This window comes from Bacillus rossius, chromosome 10 (genome assembly GCF_032445375.1).
Source record: "Bacillus rossius redtenbacheri isolate Brsri chromosome 10, Brsri_v3, whole genome shotgun sequence".
Taxonomy (NCBI): domain Eukaryota; kingdom Metazoa; phylum Arthropoda; class Insecta; order Phasmatodea; family Bacillidae; genus Bacillus; species Bacillus rossius.
The window spans coordinates 13,510,027-13,529,439 of record NC_086337.1 but is presented as its reverse complement, the minus strand read 5'-3'; the positions used below and the strand labels follow the sequence as shown (position 1 = coordinate 13,529,439).

At 39.6% G+C, this 19,413-nt stretch overlaps 1 protein-coding gene across 2 annotated transcripts in view; it reads left to right on the top strand.

The window, feature by feature from the left end:
* LOC134535791 (uncharacterized) overlaps window positions 1-19,413 on the top strand; it is a 443,681-nt gene that overhangs the window by 240,057 nt on the left and 184,211 nt on the right. For both annotated transcript variants that reach the window (XM_063375065.1, XM_063375066.1), the window contains 2 exons: window positions 3,112-3,401; window positions 13,840-14,035. In XM_063375065.1, coding sequence (XP_063231135.1) covers window positions 3,112-3,401; window positions 13,840-14,035 — 486 coding nt within the window. The remainder of the gene's footprint in view (window positions 1-3,111; window positions 3,402-13,839; window positions 14,036-19,413) is intronic.

Sequence of the window (19,413 nt, the reverse complement as noted above, 5' to 3'; positions counted from 1 at the left end):
TTATGGGAGGGATGAGTAGTGCGCTCTGGCGGCCAAGATGAGAACCTGCCTGGAGGGTCACAGAAACGTCCGCTAGAGTACACTGGTCACACTCGCAACCAGCAGACAGAGCAAGGTTAGGGATTTTTCCGGCCGCTAGGCTTCGCTGATGGCTCTGTTGGACAAGGGCGGATGTCCTTGAAGAGACCATGTACCCTGCGCGGGTTCACTGGGTGTCGATTCTCCGGGTTGAAGTTCCCAGGAAGCCACAGGTGGGTGATGAGGGAAGGGGGGTCGGAACTTGCTAAGTCGCCTGAGAAAGGCGTCGTGTGGACCGTCCTGAGGCGTCGCCGAGGACTGTAACATGGTTCTCGATGAGCTGGCAAACAGCTTACCTATACTTGCCTCCGAGAAATGAAAGTTGCTATCGGTGGGCTTCGGGTAGCGTTCGCTAGCACGAAAAGTCATACTGTTACAGGGAGAAGACGTGATGCAAACCGCGACCGAGATGCTGCGATCACTAAATGTCAGCAAAAGGTATCTAATTGGGCCTGCGAACAAGCGCAAGTGCACTGGGTTGCACAAGATTACGTCTGAGTGTACAGTAATGGAAACAAAATTAAATGAAATTAAAAAGAAACTTTATTTTTGTGGTATCCTTCTATAAAAATTAAAAATTAAATTTAAAATTCATAATTTGTGCCCGAAAATTATGATAAACGGCACACATATTGGATGATGTAATCGCCACCATTTTGTTTTCTTGAACATTCTGCCATTTTGAATTCAGCCATTTTAAATTATGACATAACCGTTGCAATTTCCGTTGTGGACGCCATCTTGAATTCTAATAACATGGTCGCCATAATTTTAGTTAAGGTTGTTAATTTTTAGTATCTATATTCAGTCAAGTTTGAATATTTACTTAATCAGTAGCTATAGTGGCAGACAAATTTTCCCCACGGACTAATACTGACTTACAATACTTCGACCCTAAAACACAGCATGTCTAAAAATTCCCTTTCGGTACAGCCTAAATGCGCAGGTAGATTTCGAAGCATCTTTTTTTTTTTTTTAACATTCTAAAACATCTAGCAACTTCTGGAACATTTCTAGAACTTAATGCATCCTTTATGTTCCTCAACTTTCCAAAATTTTCGATTATATATTTTCTCATATTTTATGTGGCACAAATATTTCAGATATTTTTAATTGAATGCATCCAACATTGCATAACTTAAAAAGAATTTTATATTATTACAACATTTATTAACCTTTAAATACTACATTTCATCCCTTTCACTAATAAGTGGTGGTATAAAAGTTTGTTTGGGACCAAGGTTTTGGATAATGTTTAGTAAATTCGCAAAAAGATTGAAATATTTTAATAGCGTACGTAATAAAACATACTAAGATAGTTAAGAATAGTTTTTCTTCACCCCCTTTTTTTCAACCCTTTGGATGGTTGGTAGAATAAAAAAATATTTCAGACGAAAGTTTTAGAATATATATATATAAATATAAATAAATAAATAAATATATATATATAAATATATATGTATATTTATAGCACAAAAAATAAGAACGAATTTGATAGTGCTAATAGTTAGAAATTATGAATTATTTATTTCAACCTGCTTTTTAACCCCTTGCAGAAATGGTTCTTCTCATAAAAATCTGTTTTAGGAATTTTTTTTAGATAATGTTTATAACGTTACAAAGTATTCAATTGTGTGTCTACTAAGGGAGCTATGAATTTTTTCTTCTCCCACCCATGTTTTACCACACCTTGCAGTAATGGTTGATCATATCAAAAATTATTTCGAAAGTTTTTTGTTATTATTATGTTGTGTTATAATAACTTCACACATATGCAATTTTTGTAATTTTAAGGGAGTTTAAGTGATTATTCTTTTTTTCATTCAACCTTCCCCAATTTAAACCCTTTTGTCGGATTTGGTCCGTTAACGAAGTCGACCCAGATTTTACGTTAGTATATTTGAAGTATCGGTTTGGAAGTGCGTTGTAAGATGTGAAGCGGGGTTCGCTCAGCTAGCTCGAGCCCTGGTGTGTGTGGCGGGGCTGATGTGCCCTGGAGAGTTTGGCGGAAGGATCTCAAGAAGAAGTCCGCAGTCGTGTGTGCTCACCCGTTGGCTCTGCGCCTGAGGAAGCGAGTCGGGGCTCGTTAACTTTTAATGTGGTCAATCAAAATTCGTTAGGCGACTATGCCTCACTCGTAGGCCTACGGTTATGGTAAAGAGTCGATATTTGTGGTTATGGTTCCACATGCATGTGTTTAATATCACTCAAGCGAGCGCAGCCCCTGGATGATAGGGAACGTTTGCTAAGTTGATACTTGTAAGATTGTTGTAATCCGACAGCCCTCGATTTAAATAAAGCGGTATTGATGCTCTCTATTTCAGTTTCGAATTAATTTTTTTTCAAGTTTTAGAGTCACTCTCAAAATAAGTTATTTTTTTAATTTTGAAGGTTTCGAATATGTATTGGGAGCTGTTGCGAACCAAAGACCGAATTCTTGTAATTCAAAGATTATGTTTTTATTGGCCCTAGTAAATGTTTACTATATATAATAAAACATTAAGTTATTTTTAATTTATTGAAATCTTAATTAACACAAACATCTCACCCCCCCCCCCAACCATAAATCCGGAATTGGCCTGCATAAGGTTTACAACCAATAATGGTACAGATTAAATTTAATATGTTTTAATGTTTTATCCCTCGCAGTTGTGCTGTAACAAATGTTGGTCAATTATTGAGTTACGTTTTCCCCTTTTACTTTGACACTTGGAGATGATTTAAAGCGTGATAGTGGTTTGGAGCATTCAACGAATCATTCAGAACCTTCATCTTTCTTAATTTCTTTTAAATATTTTTACAAAGAATATTAAAATATTCGTTTGGTAGTTATTTCATGTGGATTATAATTTCAGTTATTTTGGATTGAGTTAAGTTTATAAATCAAGTGTAATGTTTTAAAAGTTAAGTAAAGCTACATTGTATGCATAAAGTAATTTTATATTGTTGTATAAAAAATATAATTATTTTAGCGAGTGTTGTTCTATAAAGTAATTTTTGTCTCAGGTACATTATCAAATGTGTTTTTTTTAGACAATGATTACTTCGACCAGGAAACGGATGGTGGGGACATAACTTCCTACAGGGAATTCAACGAAAATGTAGAAATAAAATTTCAACCATTTGGCAGCAGTGGATCCGCTGCTGTGTATCTACTTGATGGGGAGGCTGATATAACGACAAGCAGCATGTATGGCATAAGAGTCTCACCCCAGATGAGAGCAATTGTAATACGTTGCACAGGAGATGGATGGGACAATTACTACAGAATTGCTGAGAGATACCCAAGCAGAATGTGTACCGAAATATATTCAACTACTTTTGTAAGTATTCGATAAAATATTTAAACTCAGACACATACACCGATTCGAAAGTTAGCAAATATAATCAATTGCCAGTAAATGAAAGGTTTGATATAAAAAAAAACAGAGAGTACATTTATTTTGCATTGTATTACTACCGGGCAACGCATTATATAAACTTTATTTGTCAATAGTATATAAAAGAATGTCCGAGGCCAGGGTACACCAGGTGGTGACTGTGGTGCCGACCACCATCTTGGAATTGACATCACGGCCAAAATCTTGGATGACTTGACCTTAAACCCAGCGACCATCTTGAATGACCTTGAACCCAACCGCAATCTTTAATGTTGTCATGTCAGCATTTTTTTTACAATCTTTGGCTAGTTTGTATTATGAAGTCACGTTCATTATTTTGGATAGTGACATCACATCTGCATCTTAAATTTTGAAGTCACGGCCACTACTTTGATTCTGACTTCACTGCAACTTTATTCTGTTCTGAGGTAACAGCTGCAACTTGTATGTATCCGTCTGCTGGAAACTACCATCTTCAATGAAGTTACAGGCGTCATCTGTTTTCTTTTTCTGCTTGAGGTCGCCATCTTGGATTAGGTAATGTTTGACATCTTTGTTACGCTGTTTGTTCCTAGAGTGTGCCAGCGAAAATTTGTCTCGTGCACTATCTCATGCACGGTGTTATGCTCTGTCTCATGCACATTATATGCATAATTTTCCATTACCTCCAGTGCTGTCATGGCCCTTATAGACATCGAATTTAATTTTTTATACAAATTCATTTGAAGCGAGGTGTTCCGAACTATGTCAGCTTGGACCTCTGGAATTGAAAACACACACATTTGAACACTCGGCCATTTCGACATTTACCAGACTAATAGTTAAATAATATATATATAAAGTAACACATATTCGGACTTTTTTTGTTGAAGGAATAATAGCAGCACCTGTTGGAAGCCTAGCCGTCATCTACGTTTTCAATACTTGCTACAAGGAACGATAGTCGCAGAGGGCACACCTGCTAGAGGGTGCTACTATCATCTTGGTTTTCAGTATTTGCTACGAGGAGCTCTAGTGTCGCATTGTGAACACATCGACTGCTACAGATCGCTGCCGTAATATTATTTTATATTTTACTCGTTAATATTTTACTCGTTAGAGTGCAGTAGCATTTATTACCAGACGCTCTCAGCATCCGCCATCTTGTTGGCTATCTTGCCTGTCATATTAAAATATATATTTATTATACTATAAATATGGCAAAAAATCGAAAATTATAAAAACCTTTTATGTATATTAGTTGACTTGAAGGGCCCTTGCACACGGTAAAAAGCAACCTCCAAACTGCGCTTCAAAAACACAGAGCACAAGGCTTTAGCAGCGCATAAATCCTAGCTATAAAGGACAAACAGTTAAGAGAGCTTTGCAAAGAGGGTAGTAAAGTTCCATAAATATTTATTTCTTACTTAAAACAAGTGTTAGTGGGTCTGACTATCGGGAGTGGGTCTGACTTCATTGGGGGTATCGGGAATGGCTCTCCATGGAGAAGGTGATTGCTCTTTTGAGGTGTCGGAACTGTTGCCAGTTCTAGTATCCGAGACATGACCCAACAAGCTCAATGCAAAAGTGCTTAGATGCGAATACATAGCCTCTCTGCACCAATGACAATCCTCTGCCTCGTCGTGGCACCGATGGGTGGGCGCAGGACCAGCAAAAGATTCTCTGCCAGGCGTAACTCCGCTTCAGGTATCCTCAACTACCTGGCTAAGACCAGAAATGGTGAATGGGCTGAATCTCCGGGCAACCGCAGATGCGATTGAAATCTTTCTGGGAGGTTCGACTGCTGAGTCCTGGTGGTGTGGCCCGAAAAGGCCAGTTTCTGTTGAGAGACATTGCCTATGGAATGTCGTTTGTCTGCCGTGGTAGGTTTGGGGTTCAATCGGGCCATGTGGCTGTAAATCCATAGAATAGCGCGCGGATTGGTGAAGACACATGGAGGGGGGGCAATCACTCGCTTCCCTCCTGAGGCTATCCAGTGGCCTGAACCTGCACCGTTTAGTCGTCGATGACCAGTCGCAACCGGTTTGGGTAGCTGTAAAACTCCAGAGATCATCGGGAGATCAGTAGTGTGACCGAGGTATGCGCTCCCCGAGGTCCTCTCGTGGCTGACCACCATGTAAGACAGCAACACCGAAATTGGTAGTAGTACGGGGTGGTTCCTCCTATTGGTAAATGATCCCTGCTGAGGTTTTCTTTACGGCCCTGGACCACGATTGGTGTCGGCTTGTACTTGGCAGTGGTGCCCATATCGCTTAGGGCAAGCTTAGACTGGGGTTCCCTAGGAAAGTGAAAATCTGATGCAGTGATAGGCGAAACAGCTCCGGTTACTAGCCTGGTTAGCTAGGAGAGGATGGACAGGTCTCAACCGGACTACGGGTTCCCTGGGCGACTGAGGAGTCCCAGTGCGATGTGGGAGATAGGCAAGCGGCGCCAGCAGTGCTAATAAGGTCAAGGGGCTTAGGACACAGCCAACTGTCGGGTTAGCCAATTTCCGATTGCGTGTACGGCGTGATCCGTTACCCACGCCCGTGGGGGCCCCGGGGCTTGGAAAGGGCTGGGTTATCAAATAAATCTTCCTAGCTTTAATGGTATACACTATACCTCAAACTAAGTATCTCAAAATCTAGGACACAGTAAGACCGGGGAGCTAACGCTAAGAGAGGTTAAGAGATTCTTTCTTTCTTACAACAAGCAGTAAATAGGCTTTAACAAACTGACATGCAATAAACAGGAAAACACGTGTTACTCGATTTGATATGCAAAAACAAAAATAGACAGTACAAAAAATAGCCCAATCAAAGGCAACAATAAACGTGGGTTAGCGAATGATTTACAAGCAAACAACATACAACCTTAGATGTATTCACATCAGCATATAAACGAGATTAGCTACAAGTACGAATGGGCTGCGGCAATCAAACAAGTTTAAAGCAGTCGCACGTGAAATAATCACGGTGGAATCACTAACAGGAAAACATGTTCGCAACCGTGATCAGTACAACAATTCTTTTTATAGAAGCATTTAAGTGACCAACCATTTCATATTTCTTAGATTAATATTAACGCTCATTACACAATAAATGCAGACATGGGCTGCAGGAATTTTTTTTTATCTTAATACGATAACATTAACAATCATGACCAATATGAGCGTAAGAAAAACAGCAAAAAATGTATACCAACAAACTAACATAAGAAATGTTTACTAATGAAACTACAAAAGGAAATAAAAATGAGTTAAGTTTATGACAGTTAAATTTATAATAGGGCTGGCTCGAAAATAATTATACAAATGCATTAAGACATAATAAAAAATTGAACATACCTAGTCTAATATGTTAACATATATATAGAATTCACACACACTTTTGTTTGGTATATAAGTAATTATAGAAATGTGGCGGTATTTAAATTTCGCATTTTAGCTAAACTTGCTAACATTATAATTCTTGCGGAAATGGCCCACTGTTGGTGTTACGGAACAAAAGGGTCATGAGTTGCCGTGGAGAATTTGGAAGTTGAAAGTCCGTTGTCAAAGGGTCTGGAGTGGTTATTTCTTATGATGCCAGAAAAATCATTTGGCCGCAATCTCGGCTCCGGTTCTTCGACCCTGTCTGCGAACAAGCCAAATCCAAAAGAGTTAGACCTAGTTCGCAGACAGTCGTAAATAGACACAAATGCCCGCACAACTTCGAAAAGAATGCTGTGTGCAGGTTGAAACAAGCTCGCGGATGAATACATGGCTTCTGTGGAAATTGTGTACAAACAAAAACATTTTGATGAAAAATAGTTTCGAAGCTACATAAGGAAGCGAATGCAGTGGAAATATATCAGTATCGAAATAATGTGTGACATGCTAGAATTAAACTCACAAAATGGGTTCGTTGTTAAAGTACTTGCATTTACGGGTAAAGACGGGGTGATAACAATAAAAATATTCAATACACCATAAGACTGGAACTACCTTCATCAGCAGTGTAAGAAAACCAACATTCGACTAGCCTGTACCCCACATGGGCTTCGCTCGTTCCAAGGTGAACTTCCATTCCACAAGATCGGCATCACCATAAAAAAAAAAAACTACTAAGTGGGACAATCTACATGGCTGAACATCAGCAGAAGTTCTGCCTGCAGAAAATTTGCCGAGGTACTGTTGACATTGTCGACTTGCAAAGCGAGTTTTGCTGCCTGCCACTTGCATACCATGTTGTGAAATATGTCGATAAATTACATGAATATCGGTGATGTAAAAGGAGGTTGCAGTGTGCAGAGTCCAACTCGAAAACTTTGGATGAATGGTTGGCCGATAGACCGAGCTGGGCTGTTTTTAGTGATGGGGACGACTATGAAGTTTTCCAGTTCCTCCAGTTTCTTGGATGTCAGATTAACCTGATTGTGCAACGACAAAAAACGTTCTTCTAAAAAAACAATGTCTGCTATTTTAACATTTTGAAGGTGTGGTATGCTTACTGAACTCGATAAGCCAGAATAACTACCATACTTACCTAAAAAAAATTTGCTGGTGTATGCAGCCAATCAAATAAAGTGGATATTCATCTACTTGCCTACAACTTGAAAAATGACTCTGATATAGCGTATTGCTTACCGTGTACCGAGTGTTACACCAATGCCGGGCCTAACCAAGACAAGCCTTCAACATCACCCAGTCGTGCCTGGTGCAGGAAACTACACAAAAAGGTTTAAATAATGTGTATTACCAAATAATGTTTCAGTTTGTAAACTATTTCACTACAGCAAGGATGCAGAATATATCATTTCACCAAAGGGATATAAAACCATTACTCATAGTTTGGATATATATATATATATTTTTTAACAATGTAATGATGATTACCATGTTGGTAATTTGCATTGAGAGAAAAAAGATTCTGAGGCAACTTGAAGATGTATATGGCAGAAAAAAATACCAGTTTTGCCAAGGACATATGCACATACCTCGTCTCTATCAAGGCTAAACTGATAAGTCAACTAGTAGAAGAAATTGAGGAGAATTGTTCGCTCAAGTATAATAACATTCTTAGGTGCGACTATGAAAAACTGATGGATGCAAGCGAAGACAATAGTGCCTTAAAAACCATGAATGTACCCCTTTACACTTTTCATGAGGTGGAGAATTCTGTTACTGAATCCATCTCTAAGATTTGCAAAGAAGAGAAAGATTTCATGGGAAAGGCATCCAGATGGACTTTGTCTATGGTTAAGCGACTGCAACTATGCATAAAAACATTATCTGCTTCATGCCAGCTCCTACATCGAACTACCTACCACCATCGAGATGAAACATAGAGTGATTAATCCACAAAACCTATAAGACCAAATGTGTTTCAAGTGGGCTCTTCTGGTCAAGTTCATGGAGGATGAGCATCCTGAGTGAGTTAATCATCACTAACATGACTTGGAGGGGGAGTAAAACTTTATGAACATAGTGTTTCTGCTCCACTTTGTAAGATCCCTCTGTTAGAAAAGCAGAATCCTGCTTTCTCCTTAAACATCTACGGCATAGACGAGAACCAGAGGATCATACCAGCATGAGTTGCTCCAGAAGAAAGAGAAATTCATTTCGAACTTCTGTTCTTAGTCAGTGACAATTTGTCCCACTTTGTATTCATCAATAATTTTTCTGCATTTGTGCGCCCCTAACTTACTACACACCATGCTGCTATCTATGTATGCAAATGATGCTTCAAGCATCAGGAAAGGGTTGGCAGACTCACTGGTCTTCAATGTTTGGAAAAACGCTGTGAGTTCTGCAAACAGCATGCTGCTGTTCGAATGGAAATACCACAGTTTGACGAGAATGGTCAGCTTACTGTTCTTCAGTTTAAAAATTTCCGCAAATTCCGATAAGATACCTATTGTGGTATATTGTGATTCTGAGGCTATTCTAGAGAAGATCCATACATGTCAACCAAATACTGATTATCCATACATGCTGCAGTACCAAAAGCATCAGGCATACAGCTACTGCATTTACATGAAAGCTGATAACTCCATCATTCCTGCTAACTTTACTTCTTCACTTCATCACAACCTGAAGTGTATTGAGTTTGTGATGCAGAGGACAGATTCATTTCCCAAATTGTTGAAATTGCGCAGAATGTACAATGATAATTTCTAAGTTTGTTCCCATGAATCTATTCTCGCATGAACAGAAAACACTACTTTTCTGCAAGCAAAGTTTGGTTTCTACTGAGATGGCAAGTTTGTAGGAGTTTCAAAGAAAGTTCGTGATCACACTCACTTCACTGGTGAATATCGGGGGGCCGCATGTAGTGATTGCAACCTTCTCAGACACAGGCTGAATAAGTTTATTGTGTTATTTTATAACCTGGCATACAATCAGAACTTCATTATCATGAACCTGGGGTATGACAGTAAATATATTTTCATCATTCCTAACTCTGAGGAGAAGCTTATAACTTTTTCTAAGAAGTTGTGAGTTCCTGAAAGAATTCTTTAAGCTTTAAGCTCACTGTGAACTCCCCTTTCAGGAAACTGATGAAGAAGAATAGACATAGACTCAAAATGGAGATGGTGTGCTCTGAGAAGTTATTGAAGAAACTGGTGTGCAGCCTATCCTTCAATGACTGTACAATGTTTGAACTGAACTTGGCTCTTGTCCACTTGAATCGTGAAACAATCATTTTTGACAAGCCAATATATGCAGGGCTCGCAGTACTTGATCTTTCAAAGACACTTATGTATGACTTCCATTACAACATTATGAAACCAGATACTAGGAAAGCATTCATTTAGCATATATAGACACAGTTTTATTTATGAGATACACGCAGCAGAATTTTACTCTGATCTCAAAGCTAAACCTACAATTAAGGCAAAGTTTGACACCAGCTGCCACCCTCTTGACTACCCTTGCTTCTCCCCCATCAATGAAAAAGTATTTGGGAAGTTTAAGGACGAGTGTGGGGGCAATTGATGAGTGAGTTTGTCGGTCTGTGGTACAAACTCTTTGCTTACAGGTATGGTGGCAAGGTTGAGTATAAGGCTAAGGGCATCCAGCGCTGTGTGGTCAAAAATAATATAACATTTGGAAGCTACCTGGATGCCTCGCAGGTCCACCACACATGCTGCATTGCTGTTAGAGCCATATGAGTAATAGGGTTTTCTGTAAATAGTTAGGGTGTTATGTTGTACCAACCTCGGGGATTAGTACAAGTATTTACCAATTAATTTAAATAAAAACAGCAATAGAACATAAGTAAGCAAGGTGCCTAATGAAGGACATGTGAACTCTTACCAAGATTATACTTTCCAAAGGATTTACACAATTTCGTTCAACAAATTTATTTGTTCAAAACAAGTAACATGCAACAATGAAAAACAGCGAAAATAACGAGTACAGTACCAATAGCAATGACTCATCGCAAATCATGCAGATGCAATATACTGAACAATTCATGCAATAGGCCTACAATAAAGTTTCCTGCATATCATGATCAAACAATTAAATCTTAACAGCACTAAATAAGACTCGTGATTACAGTAGCAATAGCAATGACTAACCTTTAAATCATGCAGATGCAATATACTGAACAATTCATGCAATACACTAAATTGCTAGATTCATACATACGATCGCAACTATGCAAGAGCGATATCAAGAACAATTAATACACTGGTCAAAGTTTATACCAAAAGGGAGAAGCCTGATACAATTACCGCATCTGACAAAGGTTACAACAAATATTGCACTTGACGACCTAACCTAACCGAACCATGTCATTGATTCACGAACCATCGTTAGTACAAACTGCAATACAATAAAACAATTAAATTACCAACATTACATATTTACGACACCGTGACGTCGGTAAATACACCACATACACAGTTACATTAAAGCATTGAACTCGCAAAGTTTTATTTAACTCCTTTTACATAGAGAGCGCCATGCACCGACCACTCGTGAACATTTAAAGTTGACCTAAAAAATTGATAATACTGGGCAAAGGAAACACAGCCAATCAAAACGACTGAGCAACATTATTAAACAAAATGATTCCTACACGTAAGTAATGATAAGCCAAACAAAATTTCCAAAGGCAATCCGAAAACCAATTTAGAAAAAAGCCTAATCCCAAGTTAATCAATCACATACCCTAACCTTCGTGCTGCCCACACACGTCGGACACTGCGAACTACCTGCTACCCAATTAGTTACATGTTACCTCGTTCAAACCTGAAATAAGGACGTCAAACAATCGTTGCAACTACCAGGGAGACCGAACGCTCGAGCGCATGCGCAGAGAGAAGACTGGAGTAGGGGAAAAGGAGGGAGGGCAGCACAGACCACCAGGGAGGGGACAATAAGAAGGAGAGGAGGAAGGAGGGATGATTCTTGTTTGTCGATGACGTCACTCATAAATGTCTTCTTGCTGCCGGCACAATTTGTATGCAGTTTTGTTTCTTGTATAAAGTTTTGTTTCATGTATAAAGTTTAATTTGTTGTCGATAGTTTCTGTTTTGGTTGTATCATTTCATTTTTTGTTGTATAGTTTTTGTTTTATTAATATATAGATTTCTCATCTCGAGCTTTTTTGTTACTTTAAATTTTGAACAGTCTGAATTTATTTCAATAAATGAGAATTTACCTTCATACTGCATATGATTTTAATATAATATAATCTGCATTCCTCAAACTCCGTCACCGAACGCTCGCCAAGATGACAGCTGATGTGTTGCACTCTGAAACTATCGCTTCTAGTAGCAAGTATTTAAAACCAAGATGGCGGCTTGTCCTACGTGTGCTGCTATTATTCTTAATATTAAAAAAATTAATGCCAAATATATGTTATTTTTTTACCTATGTAACATATTTAATTCCCACTTTGGCAAATGTCTCGCTGACTGTGTGTTCGAAGGCTTTTTGTACAGTGTATTTTGTATAAAAATTTAATTTGACATGTCTGTAAGGATCATATCATCACTAGTATATAATGGAATATCGACCTAACATGCTTGAGACAGACCGATGCTGGCACACACTAGGAACAAACAGTGTAAATTAAGATGGAAAACATTATATCATACAAGATGGCAACCTCTTGCAAAAAAAATGGTTGTTGTGATTTCATCGAATATGGCGGGCTTTAGCGGACGAAAACCAGGTGGCAGCTGTAACATCAGAATAGAAGAAAGTAGCTGTGATTTCAGAATTAATAATGGTGGCCGTGACATCAGAATCCAAGATGGCAGATGTGACATAATCCAAAATGGTGGACATTAGCTCGTAATCCAAAACGTTGGATGCGACTTCGTAATTCAAAATGGCTGAAGGTTGTGTAAAACAAAATGGCGTAAATGAACTCATTATTCAAATTGATGGTGGGGTCAATGTTATTCAGGATAGTTACCAAATTTAAAGTCAATTACAAGGTCATCAATGATTCCGTCCGTGGTGTCACACTCCAAGATGGCGGTTGGCACTACAGTCACCACCTGGTGAACGCTATCCTCGGAAATTCTTCTGTATACTACTCTCAAATATGATGTGTACGTATTTTCTTTTCTCAAGAAATATCTGTCACGCAACAGTTTATTCGCAAATACTTTCACATGCAATTGCTCTAATTCGATGTTCTTAGTTGTCTTCATTCACAGGGAAAGAAAATCAATGATTTATTTAGCTAATCAGCGATTTTAAATTATATGAAAGCTCCACCCAACTGATTCAACGTTTAAGCTAAAAGTTTTCCATATTTTTTATCTTCGCAGATTATTTGTAGGTACTTCTTAATCCTATCTAATTCATTTTTCCCCCTATTTCTTATGCATATCATATGCAGAATTTTTGGTATAAATTTGATCAATTATTGCTGATGTACTTACGAATACTTCAAATATTATAACCACAGACCCAAGCTGGCAGCATCAGTATCTCATAGAGCAAAATTGTATTCCACCTTGAGAGTCTCCTAGTTCAAATAGTGCCCGAGACAGTATTGTCTGCGGCTCTGTCACGACCCAACACCAAGGCTAACACATGCACTCGCACCTTGTCAAGATGTAAGATAAAATAATTTAAATATATGTTTATATATTTTATAAATGACAAAGAAAAAACAAGGAAAGATCATGGTACAAGACTTATATTTTAATACATAAATACCATTCACTTAAATTTAAATTTGCTGAGAAAAATCAGCAAATTAAAAAAAAAAATATTTTACCTGCATTTTGTTAGAAAAGTATAAATATAATGATACAAACTGCATGGTTACTTAAAAAATATTACCAAAGTTAATTTTTTTAACCTTAAACTATGAAGTTAAATTGTGTATTAATGTACCTATAAAATATTTGCTCAAACAAAACATGCGTATAACATTTAATTTTTCAGGAAGCAAGCCAATGGGAAGTTAACAATGGCCCATATATTTTTAAAATAACAACCACATTGAATATATTCACCTTCACTGTGACCAAAGAAGAACGAACCCTGGCTTTTATGGAGTGGGACGATGGGCGGTATATTAACTTGGAGTATGTTGCCTGCGCCACATTAGACTTTGGAGGACGCTTCTACTCTTTGGAAGGTAAGTAAAGTTTACTATTTTAATCTTATCACCTAATAATAAATGTCTTATTTATAATATAAATGTTTTATTAGCTAAGCAGAATATCTAAGCATCGCTATTGAAAATGAATTTTTAAATTTTTTTAAGTGTTAACATATTAGCTCTGGGTATACGGAATTTGGTAAAAATAAATTTATGAAAATGGAAAGAAGGTCGATGAACGGAAATGTTGGACAACAATGGTGTGTCCATGTGTAGTGACATAAAACCCGAATAGGCCTATAGTCACTTTTATTAAAATTACGGTCCATATCAAACTTATTGGTGTGCCAAATGAAACTTTATGATCGTGAAACTACCCTGAACTATATTTGGTAAACTATAATAGTCAAAGCAAAATGTACTCCCAAGTTTTGAAAATACGTTAGAAAATGGCAGTACACTGTGGATATTACATAATCTTTTTCCTAACCTCGAATTTCCCGATACGGTTGGCCGCGAGCAGCCGAGGCGCTCACCTCGTGCTGCAGGAGCGGGTTCCGGTGGTTTCGCGCGGTCTAGTGCGGCGGTACGCGACAAGGCAATGACTGTCACGCGGAAAAATACGTCATGAGCACGGCCATTGATATTAACCATTGGCTCGACAATGTATTACGTGTGACTGAAGATGCCATTGAAGCGCTACAACTGGACGACTATTTTAACTGTGTCTTTGTGACATTTGCGTCTAGTATGCGAGCGGACAAAGTGTTACCAGTGATGGGGGGGGGGGGGGGGGGGATCTTCACAGCTGCTGACATCATCGGATGAAGCCATCCAGGTGAAGATAGAAAGAGAATTATCGAACCAAAAGTTAGTCTGTGTCATGAATCTACCGGCAGAAATTGACAACCGTCATATCAGTGATAAGTTGGCGACGTACAGCACAATAATCTCTCTACAGGACGAATACTGGATTAGGAACTACACATACAGGGTGAACACAGGTTTCCAGCTAGTTAAAATGGCTCTACAAAACCTGCATATCGACGGTCACCAAGTTTTTATGACATATGAACATGAACCTAAAACGTGCGGTGTGTGTGACGAGGCAGGGCATTTCCGGGCAGACTGCCCTCAGATGACCGGGCTGAATCAATACCATCTTAGGCCTTGGCAACTGCAGAGGGACAAAACTCACCACACATAAGAGGTGGTAAACATCTACCGTCACGTGGCAGGAACCCCTTATAATGAAAATGAATATCCTATGCTTCAACAGGTCGGAACTGAACCTACACCGTCACAAGTACAACGGACAAAAGCAACAGAAGACGAAAATTTTCACATGTCGACACGTCTGCCGGACGCTGTTAAGAACAGGAATAGCTCAGACATGAACTATAACCTTTGACTGGAGCTACGACACGGATGAAGACACGGCAACAACCAGCATGGAAACCACACGCCAACAGGAATCAAAGAGTGGATGACGGCTTGGCGCACGTGCCGCCAGTGAGGATCGCAGTGGTGGCGTATCGGCAGGCTCACTGGTGGAAGTAGCCGTACACCGGGCGAGGCAAGTGTTCCCGGGTGGGAAACGGCTGACCTGACATCGCAACCAGCGCACAGCGAGCACGTACTGCCGCGACGAACTGGACACTCGGACTCGTTGCACCAGGAGCAGATGGACACCCAGACAGCATCACGGAACCAGTAGGACAGCACCCTGAGCTAACTTCCAACACGCGCTACAAGAAGATGGAGCCACCTGCAGCAGTGCACCAGGAAGCGTCACATGCGGTGTCGTCACTGGGGACGGCGGTGACGTCACTACAGGGACCAGGTTCGGACCAAGGAGCGGCAGCGGCCGATGGCGGCATTCCTGACACGAGCAGACAACAGCCGGACAAGGGTACGCCAGGTAAGAGTGGCGAAGTGGTGGCCAGCGACCGGCTGATTGGCCAATATTGTGACAGTCAGAAAGTAAAAGCGAGTGCGAGCTGTCCATGGAGCCCTTGTGCAAGTGGGCTGGAATCCCTGGAAATAGCAAAACATGCCATTAACACAGTAAAAGTAATAAGATAATAAAATACAATAATATTATAATAGCAGCTCGTACTATAATAACTCTTAACTTATGCCTGGTGTCAGTGAGAGCGTAAGTAGCCGAATTAGAAAGAATTATGAACCAGAATGCAATCGACATTTGGCTCATTCAAAAAATCGTACCAGAAAAAAGTAAATAAATTCCGCAACTATAATGTCAGTGCAAATATTAGTTTCAATGCAGGAGAGACTGCAATTGTTACAAGACCGGGGTTTGATCTGAAAAACCTACACCATACACCTAACGGCCGTATAATGTCTGAAGATTTACGGGACCTCATAATTATAAACATTTATGTTCCTTCAGGGTCGCAGGAAGGCGAGAATGGGATTTGCTGTACAACACTGATGTGCCGTTTCTACAATGTGCTAATTAACGCCTTGTGCTCGTAGGGGACTTCAATTGCATTATAGACTACCGAGTTCACGTTGGCGGAGTTTACCCTGTTAATATGCTGCTGCATAATTTAGTTCGAAAACTACATCTAGAAGATATCATCACTGTCTTACACAAAAACACACCCCACTATACGTTTGTCACCACAAACAGTAGCACAAGGCTTGAAAGGTTTTACTTACAGGTAAGCCATAAAACAAACAGTTTCATTAAAGATGACTTCCGGAGAAGTTGGGACACAATGCCAAATAGGCAGAATAGATACGCAAATGTCGGGCTGTGGTGGAAACACTGCATCAAGCCAAACATGTACCATTTCTTTCAGATTCAAGCGAGAAACATAGCAGAGCAAAATCGTAGTACTTTATTTTCATGAGAAACTGTTAAATGAGTTGCAGGACAAAAAAAAATCAAGGACATGAGGTATTAGATCAAATGCGAAAAGTGAAACGGAAAATTATGAATATGCAATGTCAAAATTTAAGTGACAGGAAAATGCTTTTGCGTGATCAGACAATAGGCTAATGCGAGGAATTGAGATTTTATATGAGTATTAAAGAACAAAACATGCACCGTCGGTCTCTTATAATGAAAATATGTGACACTGATGGAAATGTTCATGAAGACCAACACACAATTGCGAAAGCTTTGCATACCCACTATTCATATATGTAAAAAAAAGGAAGATATGCACAGTCAGCTTATTCCCCTAGCTTTAAGACACTTTTAGAATCCATCTCAGTCACGAACAACAGCAACATCTGACACAACCGGTAACAAATGTAGAAATTGCAGGAATAGTAAAAAACAAACTACCTCTTAGGAAATCACCAGGGATCGATGGTTTTGGGTATAAACTCTACATCCAATATTAGGACATTATTGCTAATGACTTTTGTGATATGGTACATTGGGCTCTGCAAATGGTAGAATTGAGTGCTTCACAAAAAGAAGGTCTTATTGTGTTAGTGCCAAAGACGCGAACCTCACCTATAATAACATACTAAAGACCGATAACTTTGTTAGCGATGGACTACAATGTTATTTCCCTTGTGTCATTAAAAAAAGCTTTATATTAATTTTGTTATAAAAGCCCTGGAAACTGCTTTAAGTGGGCGAAAGACACTACTGTATACTCTGAGGTACACAAGGTAGATAAATTAAAAAAATGGAAACTTACTTCTCACAATAGGAAGTAGAAAATGGATCGTATTTGAAGAAATAAATAAAATGAAGATGTTTGCTTAAAACTCATCCTTTTTAGTGTTGATTATAGTTTTTGTCATTTTCTTTTGATAGTTTTAGAAATTACAAAATTACATAAATCAAAATTAATTGGGGGCCCAGCCATCAAAACTTATCTATTACAAATAGATTATTAATTATACATGAAATATAAATTTAACATTTTCCTTCCATCAACTTAGACAAGTCATAATCAAATTTTCACAAAAAAAATAAATAATTTAGTGTTGAAATTGAAACCTTTGTTAGCCCAACCAATGCGGGACTATGCATAATTAAAGTAATTATTATAGGTTTAACAATTTATGATCGTTGACTGTTCACTGGCGGTGCCTAGAATCGGGAGAGACGCGTAGAATTCATGTCAATCCAGAGAGAAGGGTGCAAATTTGGGTGAATTTCGTGATGGGCTTGAGCCGGAGGAAAACCTTAACTCCTGCACCATTTCTTGGCCCCCACTAGAACCAAAAAAAGGGATCAAGTGGTCAAGAATAGAAATTACGTGGGCAAGCAACAGGAATCGAGAAGTCAGGGCAAAAGTTAAGTAAGCAGCCAAATAAAGGAGAAAGGGTGTAGAAATTTCCACTTACCATTCTGGGGGTGGAATAATGAAAATCACTGCCTTTGAGGACACAGTAGTGCGCGCGATAGCCACGCGCAAGTCATGCTACAGGATTAGCTAATAAGCCGGACTAAAGTGACTAGCAGTCTATAAAATAATTAAAAAAACCTTACGGATCACTTCCGGACTACATGGGATCACATCCCTTAAGTTAGTCATGGTGAGATAGCTTCCGAATAGCGGCACGGGCGAGGAACGCCGGAGAGATGCGACCATGGTCACAACAGAAGGACGAATCAATAAATCTATACGGCTACATGTTGTTAAAACTTGTGTTAGTGGTCAAAAAAGTGTGGGAACTGGCCTCTGATTGGCAGGAGGTTATGGGCGAGAGATCGCTTCTCCTACCAAAAGAAAAAAAACAATAACAAAGGTGGCTGTTGGCCCAACTTAAAGGGCATCGGAGGTCACTCGCGCTCCGAAAGGCAGTGCGTTCCATCGGTGGACAGGTGAGACAGACTCGGAGTTAGTTCACTAAAGTCCCAGAGGGACTAGCGTAAGCTTGGCACTTATGGGACCAGCAGGTTTGCGCTCTGTCGGGCTAAAAGGGATATAGAGTGAGGTGGGATGGCGACCAGTAGAGGTCGCGGAACTAAAGATAAGTTGTCATTTTCGCCGCGAGATGGTGAAGGCAGGCCTTTCTCCAGCCAATGAGAAGACCTTGGTTTAGGCTCGCCGAGAGCGGAGGTTAAACACTCGGGCAGTGCCCTGGCTGAACTACGTGGAAAAGAAGGAGGGGGGATCTGCTTGCTCGTGAGAAAAGTCTTAAGGCGAGGTGCCGATACATGCCCGACAGCCCAGAAACATTAGATTGGGGCATGACTGGGGCTGCTAACCTGAGCTCTGGGAAGTGGGCTGCCCTGGGAGTACGCTGAGAAACACATTATTGGTCACGAAGTTGGACACTGTTACTGATTGTGTTCGTTGGCCCGATGCCAGAAGAAAAATGATGGATAATGATTGGTTGGCGAAATAACACCGGGTTTTCGGGTGCGGCGCTGGGAAAATATCGCGGGACTCTAGTAGGAGAGATTTCATCATGGG